This window comes from Suncus etruscus, chromosome X (assembly GCF_024139225.1).
Source record: "Suncus etruscus isolate mSunEtr1 chromosome X, mSunEtr1.pri.cur, whole genome shotgun sequence".
NCBI classification, from domain to species: Eukaryota; Metazoa; Chordata; class Mammalia; order Eulipotyphla; family Soricidae; genus Suncus; species Suncus etruscus.
In genome coordinates this window covers 19,123,439-19,148,054 of record NC_064868.1, presented here as the reverse complement: position 1 = coordinate 19,148,054, position 24,616 = coordinate 19,123,439, and the positions used below count along the sequence as shown (strand labels likewise).

The 24,616-nt window shown below is 41.6% G+C and overlaps 2 protein-coding genes across 3 annotated transcripts in view; one reads left to right on the top strand and one right to left on the bottom strand.

Moving 5' to 3' along the window:
- Positions 1-5,674, bottom strand: part of CXHXorf58 (chromosome X CXorf58 homolog) — a 36,531-nt gene extending 30,857 nt beyond the window's left edge. The window contains exons 1-3 of the mRNA XM_049766828.1: positions 5,242-5,674; positions 2,622-2,754; positions 1,524-1,623 (exon numbers count right to left, since the gene is read on the bottom strand). Of these exons, the coding sequence (XP_049622785.1) occupies positions 1,524-1,623; positions 2,622-2,754; positions 5,242-5,674 (666 nt within the window). The remainder of the gene's footprint in view (positions 1-1,523; positions 1,624-2,621; positions 2,755-5,241) is intronic.
- Positions 5,675-5,746: 72 nt separating this feature from the next.
- Positions 5,747-24,616, top strand: part of APOO (apolipoprotein O) — a 92,187-nt gene continuing 73,317 nt past the window's right edge. Inside the window, exon 1 of one of the 2 annotated variants that reach the window (XM_049766766.1) lies at positions 5,747-5,915. In XM_049766766.1, the coding sequence (XP_049622723.1) occupies positions 5,907-5,915 (9 nt within the window). In that variant the 5' untranslated portion in view covers positions 5,747-5,906. The remainder of the gene's footprint in view (positions 5,916-24,616) is intronic. The other variant, XM_049766765.1, reaches the window with a different exon arrangement.

Here is a 24,616-nt window from a genome sequence, read left to right as displayed (position 1 = left end):
ACAAACACAAAATAGTCTCACTCATCTGTAGATTTTTTTTTTGGATCACACCCGGCAGCGCTCAGGGGTTACTCCTGGCTCTATGCTTAGAGATGGCTCCTGGCAGGCTTGGGGGACCATATGGGATGCCGGGATTCAAACCACCGTCCTTCTGTGTCTAAGGCAAACTCCCTACCGCTGTGCTATCTCTCTGGCACCTCATCTATAGGTTTTAAGAAAAATAAAAGACATTACTGTAATAATAACCAGACACAATAGAGATGAGGGATGGAAAGAGCGGCTCATGATATGAAGCTTACCACAAAGAGTGGTGAGTGCAGTTAGAGAAATAACTACACTGACAGCAATCATGACAATGTTACTGATTAAGAGAAGTAGAATGCCTGTCTCAAATGGGGGGGGGGGTTGGGGGGCATTGGTGGTGGGAATGTTGCACTGATGAAGGAGAGTATTCTTCTTCTTTTTTTTTTTTTGGTTTTTGGGTCACACCCGGCGGTGCTCAGGGGTTACTCCTGGCTGTCTGCTCAGAAATAGCTCCTGGCAGGCACAGGGGACCATATGGGACACCGGGATTCGAACCAACCACTTTTGGTCCTGCATCAGCTGCTTGCAAGGCAAACGCCGCTGTGCTATCTTTCCGGGCCCGAGAGTATTCTTCTTATGACTAAACCCCATCTACAAACATGTTTGTAATTGTAATGCTTAGAGATGTTGTTGTTGTTGTTGTTATTATTATTATTATTTTTTATTTTGGTTTTGGGGCCATAACCAGTGATGCTCAGGGGTATCTCCTGGCTATGTGCTCAGAAGTCCCTCATGGCTTGGGGGACCATATGGGACGCCAGAGGATTGAACTATGGTCTGTCCTAGGTTAGCTCAGGCAAGGCAGGCAGACAATGCCTTACAGTTTGTGCCACCACTCCGGACCCAAAGATGTTATTTTTATAAAAAGATGTCTACTTTCCTACTTTATTCTAGTTTGTGTACAGAGTCTCTCTTCACTTTTTATAAGAGAAGCATGCATTTTCTTATTCTCTTCCTCCCCTTCCTGAGTACCTTTGAATAAAGTCTGCTTTTATTTAAAAAAAAAAGATGTCCACTCATACCAAATATATGTAGTAGCTGAAGTGCCAATTAAAGCAATTATCAAGAAAGAGAAAGTTACTGAGTAACTCAGGAAGTAACTTTCTGAGTAACTGAGAAACAAACTGATTAACAGTGGAAGTAAAACTGCCACTATTTGTAGATGACATTATTTTATACATGATAACTCAAGATATTTGTAAGAAAATTATGTAAAATGGCTAATGAATAAAGTCCCAGGCTAAAAAATTTAAAAAAATTAAAAAATAAACCCAGAAATATTTATTTAGGGATAACTCAAGAAGCTATCTCAGAATCCCATACACACTAATTAAATTCAAATAGACGTGATTAGATAAGGTCATATAATTTGCCTCATTTATAGAACTTTTAGCTTGATAAAAGTTATGTCAAAGAAAACATAAAAGAAAAATACATACCAATGCATAAATTGCGTGTTTTAGAAGTCGAAATACGAGTTTGTCTATGTAAGAATACCAGGCTTTCTGTATTATTTTTACTTTCTCTTCTTTATTAGATCTGAGAGGGGAAAAAACAGTTGTATATTTGCAAAGTAATTTTAATTTTCTTAAAATCTTGAGGAACACTGACTTTTGCTTCCTTAGGGTACCTCCTAACCTCCTCCTTTTTTTTGTTTTGGTTTTTGGGTCATACCCAGTAGCACTCAGGGGCTACTCCTGGCTCTTCGCTCAGAAATCATACCCGACAGGCTCAGGGGACCATATGGGATGCCAGGATTTGAACCACCATCCTTCTGCATGCAAGGCAAACACCTTACCTCCATGCTATCTCTCTGGCCCACCCCCTCCTTAATAATGATTTAATATGGAACATTTGGATCTAGTAACTGGAACTGGTCATTTGAAAATTCTAGTCAGAATGAAGAGCTGAATACTTGAAACTATTTACTTGAGGGTCAGACAGGTAGTAAAATGGGTAGAGCACTTACCTTGCATGTGGCTGACCTAGGCTTGATCCCCATTATCCTATATGGTCTACTGAGTACCTCCAGGAGTAATTCCTGTGCATAAGGTCAGGAGAAATCTCTGAGCATTGCTGGTGTGACCCCAAACAAAACAAAAACTATTTACTTGAGATAAAACATCTTGACTAAAACTTCACAATCAAAGGCATATATATATCTTAGAAATAAAAAGTGAGAATTCAAACTTGTGTTCTAAAAACATCCATGACCTAAAATGATTGCTATAGTTATTCTTTAAAATAATATGGGGGGGGGCGGAGAGATAGCATGGAGGTAAGGTGTTTGCCTTGCATGCAGGACAGTGGTTCGCATCCCATATGGTCCCTCGAGCCTGCCAGGAACAATTTCTGAGCATAGAGTGAGGAGTAAACCTTGAGCACTGCCAGGAGTGACCCAAAAACCAAAAAAAAAGAAACACCACAAATCCTCTAATTAATAGAATAAGAAGTGTTCTATGTGTTTTATGTCACTTGAATTGATATAAAAACTGTCCAGGTGTGTAGAATGGTAAAAGGTGAAAGATGGTACTTACCTAAGCTCAGGGATTGAGTCCATAGGCAACTCTAATTTTTGTTCTTCCTTTAAGAGTGGAACAGCTGATTTTCTGACAGTAGAAGGTGGCTTCTTTTTGGTGTGAATATTCATTTTCTTAACTGCAACATATTCTGAAATTATATAAATAAGCATTTGAGTTATAACCTGTATTATAGTTTGGATAAAACAAAAGCCTTATGATGCTAATTTCAGCACCTAGTTAAAAAGGCATCATTGATATCTTTTTTTTAGTATTTTTTTGGGAGGGGTTTGGGTCACACCCGGAAGTGCTCAGCGGCTACTCCTTGCTCTATGCTCAGAAATCACCCCTGGCAGGCACAGGGGACCATATGGGATGCCGGGACTCGAACCACCATCCTTCTGCATGAAAGGCAAATGCCTTACCTCCATGCTATCTCTCTGGCCCCCATCATTGATATCTTAATGTTTACAGTTTACATTCCTTTTTTGGGGGGAAGGAGACACACCCAGAGGTGCGCAAGTCTTATTCTTGGCTCTGTGCTTAGGAGTCACTCGGCAGTGTGTGGAGCAATATATGTAATACTAGGCATTGAACAGAAATCTGCCACATGCAAGGCAAATGCTATGATCCCTGCATTATCTCTTCAGCTCAGTTTATATTATCTTTAATATAAGTGACTAAAACTAAACTAAAACTATTGTGAGTTATATTGGAAAAACAAGTAGCTCTATCATAGCTTTCTAAGTACAATAGATAGACCGGCTCCATGTCTTCAGTTCCTTTATCCTCCTCCTCCTCATGCACACCACAGCTGGAGCTAACTTTCTAGAGCAGTGACCCAGCTGAGGATGTGTCTCAGAGGTACTGTTTGCCTTGCATAATGTGTGAGGCTGTGGGTTAGATATCTGGTACTGCAGAAAGATCTAGAATTACGTTTCTCAAAAGTGGGTGATTCTGCCACTGCTAGAGGTATTGGAATGATTGTGGGGGTACAGGTGCAGGGGAAGCAGTAGCTTTGGATGCAACTGGAAGTGACTTTTTTCTGAAGTGATGAGTGACTTTCTTTTCCTGAAAAGATGACAGTAGTTCGGGAGCCTCTGACTCAGAGTAATCAATAATCAAACCAGATCATTCACCAACTGAATATTTTTTAGGGACATCTTCTTCAAGCTGAAATTCAGAGACTAAACCATCTATAATAAACTAATAAAAATAAAATAGAAAATGAAGCTAGATTGTGAAAGACTTCAACACCATTCTATAATGTTATCATTTCCCAAGGATAATCACACCTCTGTACCACATAACTCAGTATGTGTATAATGTCATCATTCCCACCACCAAATTTCCAGTGGCATCCCACAACCAAATAAAGATCTTATACTCATCTCACTTATCCTATTTCCATCTGTAAACCACCATAGTGTTCACCAAGTTTAGGACTAGTTTTGTTGTTTCTTGGTATTTTCTTTCAAGTCTCAAAGTCCTAACTTCCATCAGCATTATATATATACATATATATATAATATATATTATATGATAAGAACTTTTTGCCATAATCAGTTAATGGCTTACAACTCTGTGCATCAAACATATCCTTTTCTCTACCTCTGAATCACCTTCTGAATCAATTCATTTTTCACGACCCAGCTAATTGATGATTCTTCTCTGAAGTTTTCTACCCTCTTTTCTCTGTGATCTTTTCTGTGGCTTGCTCAAGGTCCCATAACACTGTGTCTATCCCATAACATTGTATAGTATATACCCTCACTTTTCTATGGCTTGCTCCAGGTCCCAACAGCACCCAATCCAGAGCAAAGTTCTGCTTGCTTCCTTTAACTTATTCCCCAACATCCAGCCAAAGGCCAAACCTTATCAGAAATCTTTCCAATATTCTACCACCTCACTGTGATGCCCCACTGGTGCCCAAGTGTGCATTTTCCTTGAAACAAATTAGTTAAGTACAGATGAGTTCCTGGGGGTGTTCGACTAGAGCACCATGTGACCATGCTCACCTGAATGGCCTTTACAGGACTGGGTTTCTTCCCTCCCTCCCTTCCTCCCTCCCTCCCTTCCCCTTCTCCTCCCCCCCATCCACTTTCTCTTCTATTGGCTTTGTCTAAATAACTTTTCTGTGCTTTGGTGTTCTCATTTTCTTAGACTTGGTATAATACTCGTGTATAGCTATTTGGTTGTTGGGAAGACTGGATGATTGATTATATATAAGGAGCTAAGGCCAGAGTTAGGTAGTTAGGTTATTGGTAAGATCTTTGGCATTATTACTTATATTTATTAGTATTAAGGGGCAACCTTTAATTCTCAGCGAAGGGATTTCATTGGAGTGATTTAAAGAGGCTTTCTTATTTTTCGGGTCACACCTGCGTGCTCGGGGGACCCTAGGGGATGCCGAAGATCGAACCCGGGTTGGCCGCGTGCAAAGCAAACTCTCCTATCACTCCCGCCCCTTAAGATTTTTTTTTAAATACACATAAGAACCTTTAAAAAAAATAAAGTATGTGGCCAGTGAGTTGAAAACCTTAGAAACTAGACTTTAGCTCACGGTATAAAAACAAAAAAAAAATAAAAAAACAACAAAAACAAACAAACAAACAAAAAAAACCCAACGAAGTCCAACCTGAAATTTTTCTCTGCGGAATATCCGGCTTCAGGCGACTTCTTCCGGAATCGGCCTTTCGAAGCGGTTGGTAGGTCGACAGGCGCCCCCGCGTGGCCGGCGTGGTGCCGACGATTCCGAGGCCTTGACTGTGCAGAATGGCTCGCCAGATTAAGGCCTCCAGGCTGGGAGAGGCGAGGCGCCATCGGCACGGCCGGGCGCCGCCCTCCTCCCGCCCCAGCGCGCCACCTTCTGCGTCGGCGCGGATCGGGCGCCTGCCAACCACCGGCGCACAGGGCAGACCGTCATCATAGGAGGACCTGATGTCTGCTCCCGGCCCCCGCGGCGCGGCGCGCTCCTCTGCGGCGGCGCCGACGCCGTCGACGCTCGTCTCTGCGGCGGCGCCGACGCCGCCGACGCTCGTCTCTGCGGCGCCGACGCCGTCGACGCTCATCTTTGCGGCGCCGACGCCGCCGACGCTCTTTCCAGCGGAACGTTCGAAGCCGACGTCGCGGGATCGAATTGATTTCACAGTCGCCACCCACCCACCCACCCACCGCGCGGTCCGCGTGCGTGCGTGCGTGCGTTCGGAAGAATCCGGGCCCTAGCGGGCTGCCGTAGCCGGCGCTCTCTTGTGGGCGGGTCCAAGCCGGGGTGACCCTGCCGGAGCTGCCGCTGCCAGAGACATGTTCAAGGTGAGAGCGTGGCGCTGGGTCGCAGCTGTCGCCACCCCTTGCCGACCTCCGAAGCCCTCCGGGGATCGGGCCCGGCTCGCCGCGAGACTTTTCCCGCCTTCGGGCGGCCCGTGGCCCCTGCTCTGCACTTCATTCACCGGGTGCGCTCTGAGCCGGCCGCGGCGGGTGGAGGCGTGCCTCGGGGACTGAGCGGTGGCCGCACCTTTGGTGTTGCCCCCTCGAACACTGCCCACCGCCGCCCATTCCCCGCCTGCGGGTCCCCCCCAGGGGGTCTGTGCGTAGAGGGAGGCCAGCTCTGGGGATTCTGAAGTTGCACTCCGGTCGCCTTTGGAGGAACTGTTGCAGGCGGCGGAACCGGCGGCCTGGGATGGGGTGCTATGGCAGGGGTCCCTCTCCTGGGATGGGGTGCAATGGCAGGGGTCCCTCTCCTGGGATGGGGTGCTATGGCAGGGGTCCCCTCTCCTGGGATGGGGTGCTATGGCAGGGGTCCCCTCTCCTGGGATGGGGTGCTATGGCAGGGGTCCCCTCTCCTGGGATGGGGTGCAATGGCAGGGGTCCCTCTCCTGGGATGGGGTGCAATGGCAGGGGTCCCTCTCCTGGGATGGGGTGCTGGGGCAGGGCTCCCTCTCCATCCAGAAACTCGTGTCTTGGAAAAAGCGACTTGGAAAGTCTCCGTTTTTTTTTTTACGAGGTCATTCTCCTGCATTAAAATAAAAAGTGAAATATGTTTTCCAGTATGAAAACTAAGCAGGCAACCAGCTTTCTTTCACGGTCCTAATTGCCATGTACATTGTCCTCACATAGCTCCTATGCTAAGCCTTTTCCAAGCAGCCATGACTCTCTGCTCCTTCTTTGGCTCTCTCTGGCTCTGTGTCCCTTTCAGCTGCTCTTCAGACTTCATTGCTGACTGACTCCCCTTTGCTGCTTCTTTGTTGGTTTTCCTTGACGATACTCTGCTGATTATCCTCCCTGAGACACTTCTCTCTCTAACTCTCCATCTTCTCCCCTCTCCCCCAAGCAGCCTCCTCTACCCTCCCATTCCAGGGATGGGTGGTTCTGATCATTCAGGTGGTCTAAACAAGGAATAAACATGCATGTTCAAAGTACTTGAGCAAGGCATATGGAAGTGTCACCCGATACTTGCTTTTTCTTTCAAGTAGCTCATAATTTTACCAATAGGACATGTCTCAGAAGCAATTTGCATTCAATTGATAGATTTATGTCCAAAGGCTCTGCTTTGATTAATTATGAGTCTCAACAATGTACTTTGATAGTAAAAAATGACATCGGCTTTGCCCAAGTTCAGTGATTCTTAGCCTGTGGTACTTGGCTCCTGAAAGGGTTTCTGGATAGAATTTAGGGGGTTTTCTGAACGGATGGGGAAATATTCATTAGTTTCTAATTGAAATTTGCCTTGTAATAAACAGTTTCAGTTTTCAGTGATTGCATAATGAGATACAACAAAACCAGTGCCTTAAATTCCAATAACTTACTATTTCTTTCCTTTTTTTGGATCAGTTTGACACGTGTTAGCAATCAAATTCAGGTAGGGACTGAACTAAATGATGACTTTGCTTCTATACCTGGGAGCTTGGTTCCCCTCAATTTGCCTGGGTTTGGAGTCTATATAACGACTGGATTCCAAGATGTAAAACATTATGCATCACTGTGAGACTTCACAAAGAGTAGGGATATGATCCGTTTAGCGTGGAGGCATTAATAAATTACTTCAGCAGCAAGCCACAGTATTTTTAGTATTACCTGTCACCAAGAGAAGTCAAGAACCAAGCAAGTCACAAGCATTTTCATATCACATTACTGTTGTACATCTCAAACTACCACTGATTCCCTGGGGAAATGATTCAAGTGGTAGAGCACGTACCTAGCATATATGAGATCCTGAATTTGATCTTCAGCACCACATGGTCCCCCAAGCACTGATATGTGTAGCCCTGCTCACCACCCAGCACTCTTGGGCTCATATCATCTGGGCTTGCTTTGCTGATCAGACTATGGCTCCTATAAAAAATATAATTATGTTCTTCATGATTTCAAATAATGAGCTAGTAAGGATGCTCATGTCACTATATCAGATTTGGGCTTTAAAGTATTTTTATTCCTCTTGCAATATAACTGGCCTTTTATGCAATTAGAATGTATTTTGAGAAGTAGTTCCTAGATCTCACCATACTGCCATGAGAGGTCTATGGAGGTCTATAAAAGGACAAGGAGTTCCTGGGTCTTCAGAAGAAGCTTCATAGAAGAGACTTTTAGATTTGAAATACAAGTGTAAGAATTCTCTAGGTTGGTTATCTGGAGGGAATATCTACAACAGTACTGCTTTGGGGGAAGTGTTAGTAACTTAGCTCAGTGTTAAGGGAGAGACTGCACTGAATTTATTCAAAGACATAGTTTGAGTGGCCAGAGATTTAGCACACTGGTAGAGCTGCCTCTCCTGTTGAGGCCTTGAGTTCAGTCCCTTGGCAGTAGTTTGAATAGAGAAACAGACACACGTAGTTTGAATAGAGACGATCAAAAGAAAACAAGCAGAAAATGTTAGGAGTAGGCAGAGGAAGAGAAGGACAGAAATGTTAGAGAACCTGCATTGGTTTTGACTCACAGAGGTGCTCAAGAGGTTGTTTCTAGTGGTTCTTGGGAGTCTAATCCTGTATGTATGCAAAACATGCTTTGCATGCAGTTCATTGATCTGGCTCTCTCCAACCCCAGGATGTATTTTTGGGGATCACACATGAATAACATTTAGAGAATCAAGGGAAAAAATTTCAAGCTAGACAGTGCTTGCAGTTGGCTTCAGGAAAATTATTTCACAAAGTCCAATGGAAGGATTGACGCCAATAAGCCAACGTAATTACGTTCTGTCTCTTTGCTTTCCACACTAAGGCTGGTTCTCATGAGTTGCAGGATACCAGTAACACATGCTTTCCCATTCACTAAAGTGAGAAAATCAGGAGAAAACTCAAAGTTGGATTACTGTCAGCTAGACTTCCTTCAATCTAATTGGACCAAACTAATCAGGTTGATCTGGTTGGTTTATATTAAAAAGGTTCAGCTTGAAATGGAGTCACTATACTTGAGAGAAATGAACAAAATGGGGGAATGGCCAGCATTATTCATTACCGTTCAGTTAGCTGAGTTGGGCAACTGGTAAAGATTTCGCTTTTCTTATTTTTTATTTTTTTGGTTTTTGGGTCACACATGGCAGTGCTCAGGGGTTACTCCTGTCTCTAGGCTCAGAAATCGCCCCTGGCAGGGGACCATATGGGATGCCGGAACTGCCATCCTTCTGCATGAAAGGCAAAAAACGCCTTACCTCCATGCTATCTCTCCGGCCCCAAGATTTCACTTTTATACCTGGAGGTTTATTGATAGGAGTGAAAACTTGATAGCTGTGAAATGGAGACTGAAATGAGTGAATGGACAGATGGTAACTGATATACATGACTGTTGAGGAGTGAGACTAATAATTAGACATGTTGGGTAACAGTTATAGTTCTCTTATTGTAGTCAGGATTTTGCAGTTTGTGGTATAGGAATGTTGGGTAGCCAGAAGCTTTTCAATAGTACTTCAGTTTTTCATTGTTCCTGGGAGAGAACCCAGGGCCACAAACATGCAAGGCAAGTGCCCCCACCCAATAATTCTTCAACTTTATTCAGAATATTTAGAGGATAGATGTTGGGCCACACCTACCTCTCTGCTCAAGAGTGACCCTTGGCAGTACCCAGGGGATCTTATGGGGTACTTAGAATGGAACTGGGTCAGCCACACAGAGACAGGTACTGTTGTGTATGTAAACATTACCATGGGATTATTATGTTACTGATCCTACCCTGATTGGTGATTGTGCCATACCCTAGGGTGTGACCTGACATTCTGCTCCCACCTAGGGTGGTACCTGATTCTCATGTATAAAAGCTAGGGTCTGTGGAAGGCAGGGGCTTTTTCTGGGGCTGAAGCCTGACTTCCTGTTAGCTATATACCCGCCGCATTTATCTCAGAACCGCTGGCTGAACAAAGTGGCAGACACATGGTCCGAGCTGGAGGAGAAAAACGTTATCCTCCATCCGTCCATCAGTCAACCCCATCAAGGGCTGTATTGCAACAAAGTACCTTACTTTCTGTACTATCTCTCCAGCCCTGATCCCTCAGTTTTAAGGGTGGAAAGAGATTTCCTTCTGTGAGATAGAAGGGGAGGGGAAGGATGGAATGATTCTAGCAAGGAGTTTTCATCTGGATGGTACTACCACCTTAGTATATATTTTATAAATCCAGGCTGTTCATATCTTAAAATTGTGTTGGGTATTTATATATTATAATAATTTTTTCTTTTTCTTTCTTTTTTTTTGGGGGGGGGTCACACCAATTGGCACTCAGGGGTTACTCCTGGCTCTATGCTCAGAAATTGTCCCTGGCAGGCTCAGGGGACCATATGGGATGCCAGGAATCAAACCTAGGTTCATCCTGGGTTGGCCACATGCAAGGCAAATGCCCTACCGCTGGCTCCTATTGCAATTTTTTTGTTTTTTGTTTTTTGGGCCACACCCGGTGATGCTCAGGGGTTTCTCCTGGCTATGTGCGCAAAAAACGTTCCTGGCTTGGGGGACCATACGGGACGCTGGGGGATTGAACCGCGGTCCATCCTAGGTTAGCGCGTTCAAGGCAGACGCCCTACCGCTTGTGCCAATGTTCTGGCTCCTATTGTAATAATCTTACCATAAATCTTCCCTTTTAGTTCTTTATATTATCAAATCAGTATACTCACCTTTTTTGGACATTTTTTGATTAATTTCATTTAGGTATCATAGTTGATAATAACTGTTAAGTCAGTGTTTTCAAGTTAAAGAGCTATTTCATTCTTTTTTTTTTGTCTTAATAGGTGAATACAAATTTTATCTCAGGATAGTAAGAGTTACAAAGGTATTTGCCATAAAAGGGCAGCATTAGGCCCAGTAGTGGTGCTTCTCAAGTTTTAAATCTGGCTCTTGTTAAAATTCAGGTTCTAGGGCCCAGAGAGATAGCACAGCGGCGTTTGCCTTGCAATCCTGGTGTCCCATATGGTCCGCCGTGCCTGCCAGGAGTTATTTCTGAGCAGACAGCCAGGAGTAACCCCTGAGCACCGCCGGGTGTGACCCAAAAAACCAAAAAAAAAAAAAATTCAGGTTCTAGTTGAGTAATTCTAGAATGGAACCTTATAATCATTTCTTTACAAGCTTCCAGTAGACAGAGATGCTGCTTTGTCCTTCTCATGCGTTGAAAAGCAAGAACTTAGACAAAAATTGTCTTTTCCAAGTGAGTGGTTTCATGTGTGTGGTGGGATTTGGAAGGAAACAAATATAGAGTTGGAAGCTTTGCAGACTCTGCTGAGAGTTACTGCTGTTTGGAGCCTATGTACATGATGGCAGCCTGGGAGTGTGACAGCAATTGGTTGGATTGATCTGGGTCTGAGCATTACCAGTTTTGGTCACCTAGGAGTTGAGGGTAAAGGTGTCAATAGCATAGGTGTGAATGGGGAAAATACAGTCTGTGTGACTAGTTACATACTTATAAAATTAACACATTTAAATCAATTGTTCTTGATTTAGATTCAGCTTCAGCTTTCGATCAGTAGGGGGCATTGGTGGATTAAAAAACATTTGAAAAGCTGCCCAATACATTCTGTTGCAACAAGAAGTTTTGTTTTAAATTCCGTCCCCTGCCCCCCCCCCCTTTTGTTTTTGGGCCACACCCAGTTATACACAAGGGCTTCTCCCTACTCTGAGTTTAGGGGTTGCTCTTTGTGGTGCTGGGGGACCATACAATTGAACTCAGATATTTGAGTTATTGATATGACCTGGCAAACTGCTTTTTCATATGCTGCTACAGGAGCTTGAATATTTAATATTACAAATCCAGTCCCCCAGTTTCCCATATCTATATGTCAGTGATTATATAGATATTTATTGTGTTCTGGATAGGTATGTTGTATCCTTGAATATAGGAACGAAATATCAACTTTTTTTTTAACCTAGGAGTGAATCCCCCAATTTGACCATAGATCAGAATATTCAAAAGACAGTTTCCAGGATCCTACCTACATATAAGATCTAGTTATGGAATTATAAGGCCTACAACTGAAGCTGCTGGGGTGTGGGCATATGTGGTGCCAAAAGGAGAACCCAGACACTGCAAGCATATGCTCTACCAACTGAGCTATATTTTGAACCTCAGGTTTAATTTTTTGAGTTTAGTTTTAGACCACACCCTGTGTTTCAGACATTATTCCGAGTTCTGTGTTAAGGTGGTTGCTCCTGACAGTGCTCAGGGATCAAGCTTGAATCACCCACATATAAAGCATGTACTCAGTTCTGCAACTTATCTCTCTGATCCAGAATTAGTTTTTTTTGTTTATTTTTTGGTTTTAGTCTGTACCTTGTGATGCTTTGGGGCCACTCTGTGCAGTGCTTGGAGGACCTTTCATATGCTGCCAGGGATGTAGATGGGATCTGTTACATGTATGCAAGCACCTTTATTCTTGCATTATATATCTGGCCCAAGATTTTGGTGTTTCATTTTGTTTTGTGCCACATATGGTGGTTCTCAGAGGTTTACTCCTTGAGGGCTTGGAGAATGATATAGGATGCCAGAGATTGAACCCGGGTCAGCTGTGTGCGAGGAAAATGCCCTACCCACTATGCTATTATTATTCTGGCCCCTAGTCTTTTTTTTCAGACTTGTTATAGTGAAGGCAACATGTTTACAATAGTGTTAATATTTATGGTCTTGTACAGTTATCACCACTCCACCACCACCAAAATGCCTAATACCCTTCATCAATGTCTTTATTTTTTTGTTTTTTTTTTTTTTGGGTTTTTTTTTTTTTTTTTTTTTGGTTTTTGGGTCACACCCAGCAGTGCTCAGGGGTTACTCCTGGCTCTACACTCAGAAATCACTCCTGGCAGGCTTAGGGGACCATATGGGATGTTGGGATTCGAACTACCGTCCTTCTGCATGCAAGGAAAATGCCTTACCTCCATGCCATCTCTCTGGCCCCTCTTTGCTATTTTAATCCACCTTTTCATTTTTTACCTCTCCTCTTCCTCTAAATGCCTCCATTCGCTAATTTCAATTTTGTAATTCAAGACCAAGGATTGTTCTCATTTATTACTGTCTATGCCCTTGTTTTGTTTCTCTAGAGAAACCATTGTTTGTCTTCCTTCTAAATTATTTCACTTAACATGATGCATTCCAGTTCCATCTAAGTTGCATCAAACTGCAGATTTTATCTTTTTTGGTTCATAGTATTCCATTATGTATGTAATCACATCTTCATTTAATCATTTATTAGACTAAGTTTTCTTTTTGGGTCACACCCGGCAGCGCTCAGGGGTTACGCCTGGCTCCACGCTCAAAAATCACTCCTGGCAGGCTCGGGGGACCATATGGGACGCCGGGATTCAAACCAATGACCTTCTGCATGAAAGGCAAACACCTTAACTCCATACTATCTCTCCGGCCCCTAGACTAAGTTTTTAAGTGAGGTCCAAGAATCTCTAGTTTGGAAAAGGCCCATACCTTTTCTTGCCTTCAGTTGATGCAAAATTTCTCTTTCCAGACTAATGGTACTTATATAAATGTCTACTCCTATGCAATGTGGTAAGTATTGTGATGTAAAAGAGGTAAATATGGAGCCCTGACTTCCAGCCTGGTTTTTCTTTTGAGTAAATCTTTTTTTTGGTAATTAAGTCTCCAGTCCCTGGTTGACCAGTGCCATCTGAATTTCTAGGCTTGGGATCTACCTAGGCATCTAGTATTTAGAGCAGCGCTCATCATCCTTCTTACTTCTGTGAACCCCTCAACTGTCCAGCACACTTGTCCGTTGTAAGTTATAACCATGTGGTAGAACATGGTTATCAACCTTTAAGGTCCTGTGCAGGGACATAGAAGTGACTTGGCGGAATGGTACCAGCAGGGGGCATCAGAACACTTTGTAAAGTAGAACCTGCTGGTACTGACCTTGAAAGCTGTGCAGACTGGTTGGAAGGGTTTTCAAAGTCTAAAGGAAAAGCACTTGCAAAGAACCAGCCGTGAGAGAATTCAGGGCAAGAGTAAGACCTTGAGCTTCACAAGGTTACCTTGAGGGAGAAACTAATGTTTTTCATAGCTGTATTTTCATCTGTAAAACAAATAGAACACCTAGCGTCAATCTCAAATGGTAGAGATTAATGAAATGAGAACTCAGACCCAAGTGTAGCACAACGCTTGGCCCAATATAAGCTGTTCTACTTAGGTGATGATGGGCTGAAGTAACTGTACATCCATACTATATTAACACTTTGTAAACATGTTATCTTAACTGTCATAAAATGAATTAAAAATTAAATGCTGATTCAAGAAGAAAAAAAGTGTGTTCTTAAAATATAAACTGTGGCTTAGTAGCCAGTCACTTGCCTTGCATACATGAGATCCTGAATCCTAGCATCTCAAAATAAAAAAATTAAAATGGGAGCTATTATTAACATTTGAATGGCATTCTATTGGAGGCTATTACTAGAGTGTTTTGATGGTGCAGTCTTGGGGTTTTTCAAAAATATTTAATTCAAATCCAGTAGAGCCAGAGAGCTAGCAGGTAGGGTGCTTGCTTTGCATGCAGTCAACTCAGGTTCAATTCCTGGCACCTGGTATGGAATCCCAAGCACCAGAGTGCAAAATCGTGAGTAAGTAACCCCAGAGCATTGCTAACTGTGCCCCTAAAACTTTCTAGTTAATCAGCTGTAGTCAAAGAGCAAGGAAGAAAATTTATGGATGCTGCCCGGGGTTTTGGTGGGAAGTGCAATGGTTCTTATAAATAATGGGAAAGGGGGAAAAGACTAGGTTTTTAATGGAGGTGTAATTATTTAATTTTTTGAGCTGACTGGGCTACCCGTGGACTTAAAAGGTGGTGATTAGTTGACATGGATATGAAGTGTTCTATGGAGAGACTCGGGCAGGTATGTCAGATAGTTAGATCTCATTAATATGGTCTGAGCCAGTTCCTTTTGGAAGGACAGGAATTGGCCTCACCCCAGAGCCCACCACTCAGAAGATCCTGAAGTCACAACATAGTGTCAGTGTCTGTGGGTATTATTACCCTGTGGATTCTCTGTGGCTGTTTGGACTCGATGCATCCTGCTTTTATTGTTTTTTTTCTTCTTTCTGAAATTAATTCTCTTGTCAAGAATGGTAACTTAGGGGCCGGAGAGATTTGCCTTGCATGCAGCTGACCTGGGTTCGATGCCTCGCATCACATACATATGGTCCCCCCAGTCTGCCAGGACTGATTTCTTTTTTTTTTTTCCAGGAGTGATTTCTTTTTTTTTTTTTTTTTTTTTGTGGTTTTTGGGTCACACCCGGCAGTGCTCAGGGGTTACTCCTGGCTCCATGCTCAGAAATTGCTCCTGGCAGGCACAGGGGACCATTTGGGATGCCAGGATTCGAACCGATGACCTTCTGCATGAAAGGCAAACGCCTTACCTCCATGCTATCTTTCCGGCCCCAGGAGTGATTTCTTAATGCAGAGCCAGGTGTAACCGCTGAGTGCTGCTGAGCATGACCCAAAAACAACAAAACAAAACAAAACCAGATTGTTATTAATAGAAATGGGAAATTGCTTTTCTAAATGGAAATTTATTTGTAAATTAGAAAAATATTGCAACTTTATTTTACTTGTGTATTAAGTGCCATCTATTTGAAAATAGGTATTTGCCCCTTAACAATGTAAACACTTTTGATGAATTGTAATGAATACTTTTTGTTTTGTCTTGGAGACACACTTAACAATGCATAGGGGTTATTCCTGGCTCTGCATCCAGAGACAACTTCTGGCTGCACGCAGGGGGTCATATGGGATGACAGGAATGGAACCCAGGTTGACTGCTTGCAAGGCAAGCGCTCTCTAGCATGAATATGTTTTCACTTGGATAAGAACACTGAAGGATAGAACTGATTTGGTTTCCCCACACTTCACAGAAACTATGTAATCACACAGAAGAGAACATTTTTTTTTCATTTTGGTTTTTGGGTCACATCCGGCAGCGCTTAGGGATTACTCCTGGCTGTGCACTCAGAATTGCTCCTGGCAGGTACGGGTGGGGGGAATATGGGATGCTGGATTTGAACCACAGTCCATCCTGGATCGGCTGTGTGCAAGGCAAATGCCCTATTACTGTGCTCTGTGCTACCTCTCTGGCCCCCGGAAAAGAGCATTGACCTGTATTGCTGACCCAGTCGGTAAGACAGGCTCAGGTTCTATTCATAGTCTTTCTGGTTTCTATTGAGCAGCTTGTAAGCGGTTTCTTAGTTTCTTAAGTTACATTATGACTGTCCTTTCGGATATAATGTTCCCCTACACTTGGGCAGGATTGTGGGGATGTTTGAATGGCAGGGCAGGAAAAGAATGGTGAACCATAAAGCATGATGTGACTTTAAAATATTTTTGAACCTTTTGACTTCACATCCATCCACCAAAGTGATCCAGAGTTGCAGGTTAGCAATGTGGATTTAGGGCTGTAAAAAGTCAATATTAAACTTTCAAAGCCAGGGGATGTCTTAGGAGTGGAGCACCTGCTTGGCAGGTATGAGAATGGCAAGACCATGAATGAGTTCCATCCCTTGTCACTGCCACACTGCCTGAGTGTGATCCTAGCCCCTTCTGCTATTTGAGATTCCAGCAAAGTAGCCAACCCCCTTTGTGGAAACAGCAAAGGAAATAGAAAAAAATAATAAAAAGTAGAATTGCAAAAAAAAAAAAAAAAGTAGAATTGCTTAAAACTTGAATAGATTCACTTTCATTTGGAAGTGAATTTTGCTTTGGACATGATTCTCTTCTATATGTTTCTAAGATAAAAATTGTAGTGAGGGCCAGACAATTGTACAGCTGGTAGGGCACTTGCCTTGCATGTATATGGCTGACCTGGGTTTGATTCCTGGCATCCCAGATGATTCACTGAATCCTATTAGGATTTATCCCCTAGTGCAGAGCCAGGAGTAAGCACTGAGCATAGCTGGCTGTGGCCCATAATAACAGCAAAATTACAAAAGGGAAAAGAAATTGTTACAACTAACACTGGAGCCAGCAGAAGGAAGAAGATGAATTATGTCTTCTTAAAAGAGGAAAGGAGAGAGACAGCTCAATGGGCTGAGCACATGCTTTGCATGTAGGAGGTCTGGATTTGGATTTGATCCCCAACACTACAAGGTCCCTTGATCTCTTCACGGATGACCTCTGAGCATAGAGCTTGGAGTAGGTCCCAAGCACCAGTGAGTGACCCCAAACCTGCACCTGCCCCCTCCCCCCAAAAAAGAATTGGTAGTAGAGGCAAAGTGGAGGACAAAAATAGATTATGCTTTAGACACATGATTAATTGTCACATGGCACCGGTGCATATTTTTATACTTTTATGATATGAAGGTTTTTATAATCTATATGTATATGTACACCACACCCATGTCCTGTCTAGGCTAGGCCAGAACGTCTTAGAGACTGGAAAATGAACTTTAATATGTTTGTACAGTACACTTAATGTAGCACAAGTAATTTGATGCATAAGAAATCTTTAGTTAAGAAAACAATTCTTTTCAAAAAGACTGGAGAGTTGACTACTGTATTTTATATTTTACTTTTTGTTTTTAGGGACTATACACAGCTCAGTGCTCAGGATTTATTCCTGGCTCTGTGTTCAGGGATCAGTCACTCTTGGAGGGGCCCAGGTGACCATATGTGGTGCCAGGATCGAACCTGGGTCAGCTGCATGCAAGGCAAATGTTCTATGTGCTCTACTATTACTCTGGGCCAATTCTGTTTCATGACAGAAAAATGCCAGAGTATATTTTTAATTTTGAATTAATGAACTAAAGGAGTTTGTATTATTTGATTCCTTTTAATAACACTTAAATGCATTTAGTAGGTAGTGCATACAACTTGAAGTTTTATTTAGATATTTTAGATATCGAAATTTTATTTTTATTTTATTTTATTTAGATATTTAGATAGGAGAGTGGAAACTCAATCTAAAGATGCATTTTAGAATTTGGGAGTTTTTAAATTAACCATGGCTGAATTTTCTCTTAAGTTTTGCATGACTTCATTACCAATTTTATTAGAAAACTTTCATAAGTGCCAACTTCCTAACATTAAGTTTTAGACTTGTGTTCATTGTAAACTGAAAACATGTATAGGTAAGAATTTAGAGCAAGGGGGGCCGGTGAGGTGGCGCTAGAGGTAAGGTGTCTGCCTTGTAAGCGCTAGCCAAGGAAGGACCGCGGGCGGTTCGATTCCCCCGGCGTCCCATATGGTCCCCCCAAGCCAGGGGCAATTTCTGAGCACTTAGCCAGGAGTAACCCCTGAACATCAAATGGGTGTAGCCCGAAAAAACAAAAAAACAAAACAAAACAAAACAAAACAAGAATTTAGAGTAAGGTAAAAGAAAAAGAATTTAGGCACGGATTATAATTGTAAATATTCTGTAAGCCTTTTAATCTTTTTTTGTTTGTTTTTGTTTTTGTTGTTGGGTCACACCAAGTTGCGCTCAGGGGCTACTCCTGGCTCTAAGCTCAGAAATCGCCCCTGGCAGGCTTTGGGGGATCACAGGGACGCCGGGATTTAAACCACCATCTTTCTGCATGCAAGGCAAACGCCATACCTCCATGCCATCTCTCCAGCCCCACCTTTTAATCTTTGAACATTAAACTGTATTTTCATTTTCAACACATACTATTATGCAGTATACATATTCTACATACCACAGTATGTATACATATGTACTATGTATGTAAATATAATTAAATATATAAAATAAAAAGTAGAATTGATTCAAACTGGAATAGATTCACTTTCATTTGGAAGTGAATTTTGCTCAGGACATGTTTCTAAGATAAAAATTATATATTAAAATAAAAATATATAATATAGTATGTACTTTCTGCCTGCAAATATGTTTATAAGATAAAATTATATAATAAAATGTATATAATATAGTACATATTTGCTGCCTGCAATGTATCATATATACTATTAATATAAATAATACATAATACTGTTGTATTTTGAATGAATATTGTTTTAAAAGCACTTTTAAAACAGTAATGCTGTGTCTTTCTATTTTTCTCTGATTCTCTGACGGCACTGGAGTGTGTTTTATTCAAAACCACACTGATCCCAGCTTAAGGCCTTCTCTGGTTGGGTGAGGGTGAGGAGCTAAAGATAAATTCACAAGTGCACATTCATTGGTGTAATTAGGGGATACTCTGTGGTTTCTCTCTTCAGTTATGCTTCTTCATTCTTTTGATCAGTCTTTTAAAAATGTTCTGTGAAAATAAAATTCAGTTTCCTTTAGCCCACCCCAAATATCAGTTTTTTGTGAAGTCACAGCCTATTTTCCTTTGTGCTTGCTGCATGTTTTCTTTAGTAGAGGTGCCGATTCACATGCCTATTATGACATTGGTTAAACTGGTAAGTGAGTGACCCAAAAGTGATAGGAAGACTTGAACAAGTTCCCTAAGTCAGCAGTTGGTGGTGCTCCTTGCTTAACAAATACTGATTCTGGATTTGTTTGCAGAGCCACATCGTTTTGGAGCTCTGTTGAATTTGCTATGTATGGTCCAAATATTGACTTTTCTTATTACCTTTATTTAGTTGCTTGTTTTTAGAGATTTTAAAATGATAAACCCAGATTATCATCAACTGAGTTGAGCCTTGCTCCCCCCCAACTTTGCAGTTTTCTTTTCTTTTTTTTGTAATGAGGAAGAAGCATGTGATTAAGTGAGATGAGGTTGAAGACATTTGTGGTCAGTGAGTTCCCCCTGCATTGTGCACACAGTGTGGTCTATTGGGAAACGAAACCTGGGTCTACATAGAATTGGCTTTAACAGAATTGCTCTTCCTCTTAGAAGAGGCTTTTCAGTTGTTAGAAAATGTAGACACATCTGAAAGGAAGTCTAGGTATCCATTCCCCTGTGATTTCTCCCTCCTGCTGCTTTCCTTTAACTCAAAAGTTATGCCATTCTGAAAGAGGAAAACAATCATATGTGAGTACATACACACACATTCCCTCCAACCCCCCCCCCCCCCCGGTTTAGGCAAGTAACTGTAAATGTGTGTCTGGATGAGGAAGTTCAAAATAAACTTGGAACGTGCTAAATTAAATGTAATCTCTGTTCCAAGTCTGTGAAATAAACTGAACCAGATGACTCAAACCTGCCTGAAGGAACAATTATCTCACACTTTGGCCCTGAGGTTTTCTTCCTGTTTATCAGACACTTATTTTTGCATTCATATAAAATTTTTGAGAGCTATTTTTAAAGAGTAGGACATGAAACAATTGCAGATGAAACATTTTCTTTGTTTTGCTGACCTAATTTTGTGACTTCTGTCTTTTAAATATTAGATAGATCTTGGATTTTTCTTGTGAGAAAAGATGTTTATGCTGAAAACATTTTAAAACTTTTCCCTATTTTTAGCTCTAATTGGAATATTAAAATGTTTGCTCTGGATTTCTTTATGATATATTATCAGTACATGTTTGATTTTTTTAAAAATTGAATCACTATTCACTATGAGTAATTGAATTGAATCATAGTTACAAGTTATTTAGAGTTAAGTTTCGGTCAATGTTCCAACACCCATCCTTTCACCAGTGCACATTTCCCACCACTAGTGTCTCTGGTTTCTCTTCTCTTCCACCTCCCACCTTACCTCTGTAGCAAACATTTCCCCCCTTTTCCTTTTGGGCACTGATTTGCAATACCATTACTGAAAGGGTATCATGCATATTGCCTTTCTTCCTTTCAGTATTCTGTTTTTGTCCAGAATGATCATTTCCAACTATAGTAAATGTTTGATTTATATACCTATTTTTATATATTTGTTTACCTGAAATTGCATTAAAATTTCTCAGGCAAATAGGGGTCATGAGTAGACTAAGTTTATGAAGCAGTGTCACTATGTACCTAGAATACTACTGTATTTGTAATCCACTTTGTTCAAAATAAAATTATTAATAAAAATATAAATAAAGGAGTAAAGTGGGGCCGGGAGAGGTAGCATGGAGGCAAGGCGTCTGTTCTTCCTGCACAGAAGGATGGTGGCTCAAATCCCAGCATCCCACATGGTCCCCCGTGCCAACAGGGGCGAGTTTCGTGCATAGAGCCAGGAGCACCCTCCGAGTGCCGCCAGGAGTGACCCAAAAGAAACAAAAATAAATCAAATCAAATAACAAAAACTAAAACTAAAACAAAACAAAACAAACAAAAAAAAAAACAAGGAAAAAGAACCGAACAGGGATAAAAAAGAAAAAAGAAAAAAAAAGAAAAAAAGAGAAAATGATACAGGAGATTACATTTGGGGAGAAACAGGATAAGAGGTAGTGTTATATGGGTCTATATTTATGATGAAAGTACAGGCGTCCCCATTGTCTTTTGAGATTTTCTTGTGAAGTGTAGGATCCAGGCAGGGAGGTCTTGGGTAGAGTTCTTGCAGTAGGGGTCCTTTGGAGCTAGTTCCAGTACCAAGCCACAGTCCAAATTCAGGAGAGGTGATTAGGAGGGCCACACTGCATGCATCATTCAGGGTGTTGGTTGTATTTTCTTGCCAGGAATGAGGTGAGAGTTTGGGTGGGTGTCTCTTCACTTGTGTAGTGGGTACTGGCTCGTTGGGTAGGAGGTCGGTCTTGATGCCTAATGGATTAAGAACTGAGAGTGGAGAGTTATAATGTGGTGGGGATATCGGGGGGTGGGATTGAGGAGTGAAGGAAGAGCCGGATTTCTGGGGGAGAGGGGATAGTATATGGGAGGGGTTATATAGGGTATAGGTATGGGTTGTTTGTGGTTTAGGTGTGTTCCTTAAGGAGGATTCCTTTCTCTGTGTGCTCCTGCCCACATATAAACATATAGAAGTTAGTTTAGGTGTATATTAATGTAGAGAGGTCAGGAGGGCAAGAGGTGCGCTGAGTACAGAAAAATAGGTAAATATAGTACTTGAAAGGAAAGGAAACTAATAGTTCAACTTTTGGATATGTATAGGTTTCGTGTCTTGAGTACTGACCATTGTGTTAGTGAGTACTGACCATTGTGTTAGTGAGGTCTATCTATATAGGTGTTTACCTTTTGCAGTATTGTCCACAGCGCCCTATATGTCAGCTTTCCTTTCCTATACAGGGGGTAACCTTGTTATTTTTATTTATTTATTTGTTTGTTTATTTATTTATTTATTTATTTATTTTGGTTTTTCGGGCCACACCTGTTTGATGCTCAGGGGTTATTCCTGGCTATGCGCTCAGAAATTGCCCCTGGCTTGGGGGGACCATATGTGACACTGGGGGATCGAACCGTGGTCCTTTCCTTGGCTAGGGCTTGCAAGGCAGACACCTTACCTCTAGCGCCACCTCGCCGGCCCTGTAATTTTTTTTTTGTTTGTTTGTTTTTGGGCCACACCCGGTGTTGCTCAGGAGTTACTCCTGGCTGTCTGCTCAGAAATAGCTCCTGGCAGGCACGGGGGACCATATGGGACACTGGGATTCGAACTAACCACCTTTGGTCCTGGATCGGCTGCTTGCAAGGCAAACGCCGCTGTGCTATCTCTCCGGGCCCGGCCCCGTGATTTTTATTTGACATAGATTGAATTGATGATAGTGAGGAGGAGAAGGTGGAGGAAGATTTTACCATCCATGACGAAGCAGAAGTCTTCCATACACCACGAAAGCACCGAGGCGAGAGCAAATGATCATGCAAGGGGTCTATAGTTAATCCCATGACAGTACACTTCAGGGGGGAGAAACCCTGTATCTCCTAGAACAAGGGAATTCCCTCTATAATATCCCTAATAGTTACTGTGCCTATGCAGGGGGAAAAAGAAAAGGAAAAAAAAGCACAAAACAATCATTTTTTCACATTTATTTATCGATTGATCGATTTTTTGATGTCTTTATATTAGTGTTGAGATTGAAGTTGATGTCTCCAATATTATTTTATTTTATCTTATCTATCTTTCTCTTTCTTTTTGTACTCCAGCATGAGTTGATCTCAGAACTGAAGTCTGTTGTGTGTTGCTCGTCGTTATTGCTGTGGTACTTACTGGTTATTTAATTTGATATTTCTTTTCTGTATTGTGGTGGTGTTTCAATTGCCTCTTTCATATCCTCTCTCAAACTTTGTGAACTGTTCAATAGGGAATTTGGTGAAAGAGTCCCTAGGTTTAATGCTTATGTTTGAACCAAGTCATGGGTATTATTGGACGTGTTCTTACGCCCCCATATACTCCGATAACGCCACGTGGCTTGATTTCTTATTTGCTTGGGCACATTAAAACGGGAAAATACTATACATACAAATAAAGTTCTTATCTAATAGAGATGGGAACACACAAATCTTGTAGTGCAATGGGACCTTACACCCTAACATTGACATAATGACCTGGCACAGGTCTCAGAAGAATGGGCATTCTCCATTCACCCCTGATCTAGGGAAGACATCTACGAAACATCTAAAGTTGTCTATAACATCACCTGGAGGCAATCATCTACCAGGGAAGACCCTACCGCTGCTCTGACATTGACCTACTCAAAAGAGACTTCCCTTAACACTGAGAAGACTTAACAACAATAATGACCTGCTTACTGGACTGGGCTTTCTGTATTGCCCCTTAATTGTGAGGTGAAACGAGAGGATACTCCACACCAGCCTGACTTCAATGTAGGATGTGCAGATTCCAGGATCTTTAATACAGAAACCTGATGCCAACAATAGAGACTGCGTGAAAAATAAAACTGTATTGGCACTATAGACAATGACTTGGATTGAACAAACTAGTTTGCCTGGAGCCTAGAGTTGGTCTTATGCCAGGAAACTTCAGGGGTAGTGGTCTCCTTGTATTTAGACCAAGGCTTTTCCTTTCCATGTCCCCCATATTTTGGTGGGCTTATGCAAACAATATTTGCCATTCTAACACTGTTTTTACTGTGCTCCTTTGACTCTAACCCTTAAAAAAAACCTCTTAAATTTTTGATGTTAACTTAAACCAATATGCATGTGCATGAAAATATAAATATACTATGCCTTCAATGTTTAAGGAGTCACATAAATTTCATGGCTTTAGATTGCTTTGTGTACTGCTAAGAAATGTTATAATGTACTACAATCTTTGGACTTGTGGACAGAGTAATTGTACATGGGTTCTGCCTTATTTTTCTTTATGTTCTTTGACTGTTAGTTCAATATTTAGGCGTCATCAAGGGGATTTTTCTGAGAACTCTGTTTATGGGCAATTGTCCTTCCACTGTAACTTTACTTTGTCCTCTTTGCATCATTGTTCTCATAATTAAAAATAAAAAAAGAATAATGCTTCCCATAAAAAAAGAAGCCCTGTTTTAGAACACTATTTATGGCAGGTGAGAAATAATATACAAATATCAATTATTAAACTGAAGAACTACAGAATTGAAGGTTTCATATAAAAGTAGTTTTGTTTCATAGCCAGACAGTATTTTTTCTTCTTGTTGATTAAAGTCTAAAAATATTACCATATTTTCCGGCGTAAAAGATGACCCCCTAATTTTACAGTTAAAACATAGGTTTAGGCTTATATTTGCTGTATAAGACAGAATGTTCCTGTGCTGCAGTTGTATCTTCCACAATGAGCCAATCACAACAAGCAAAGGTCCAAAGGTTATACTGT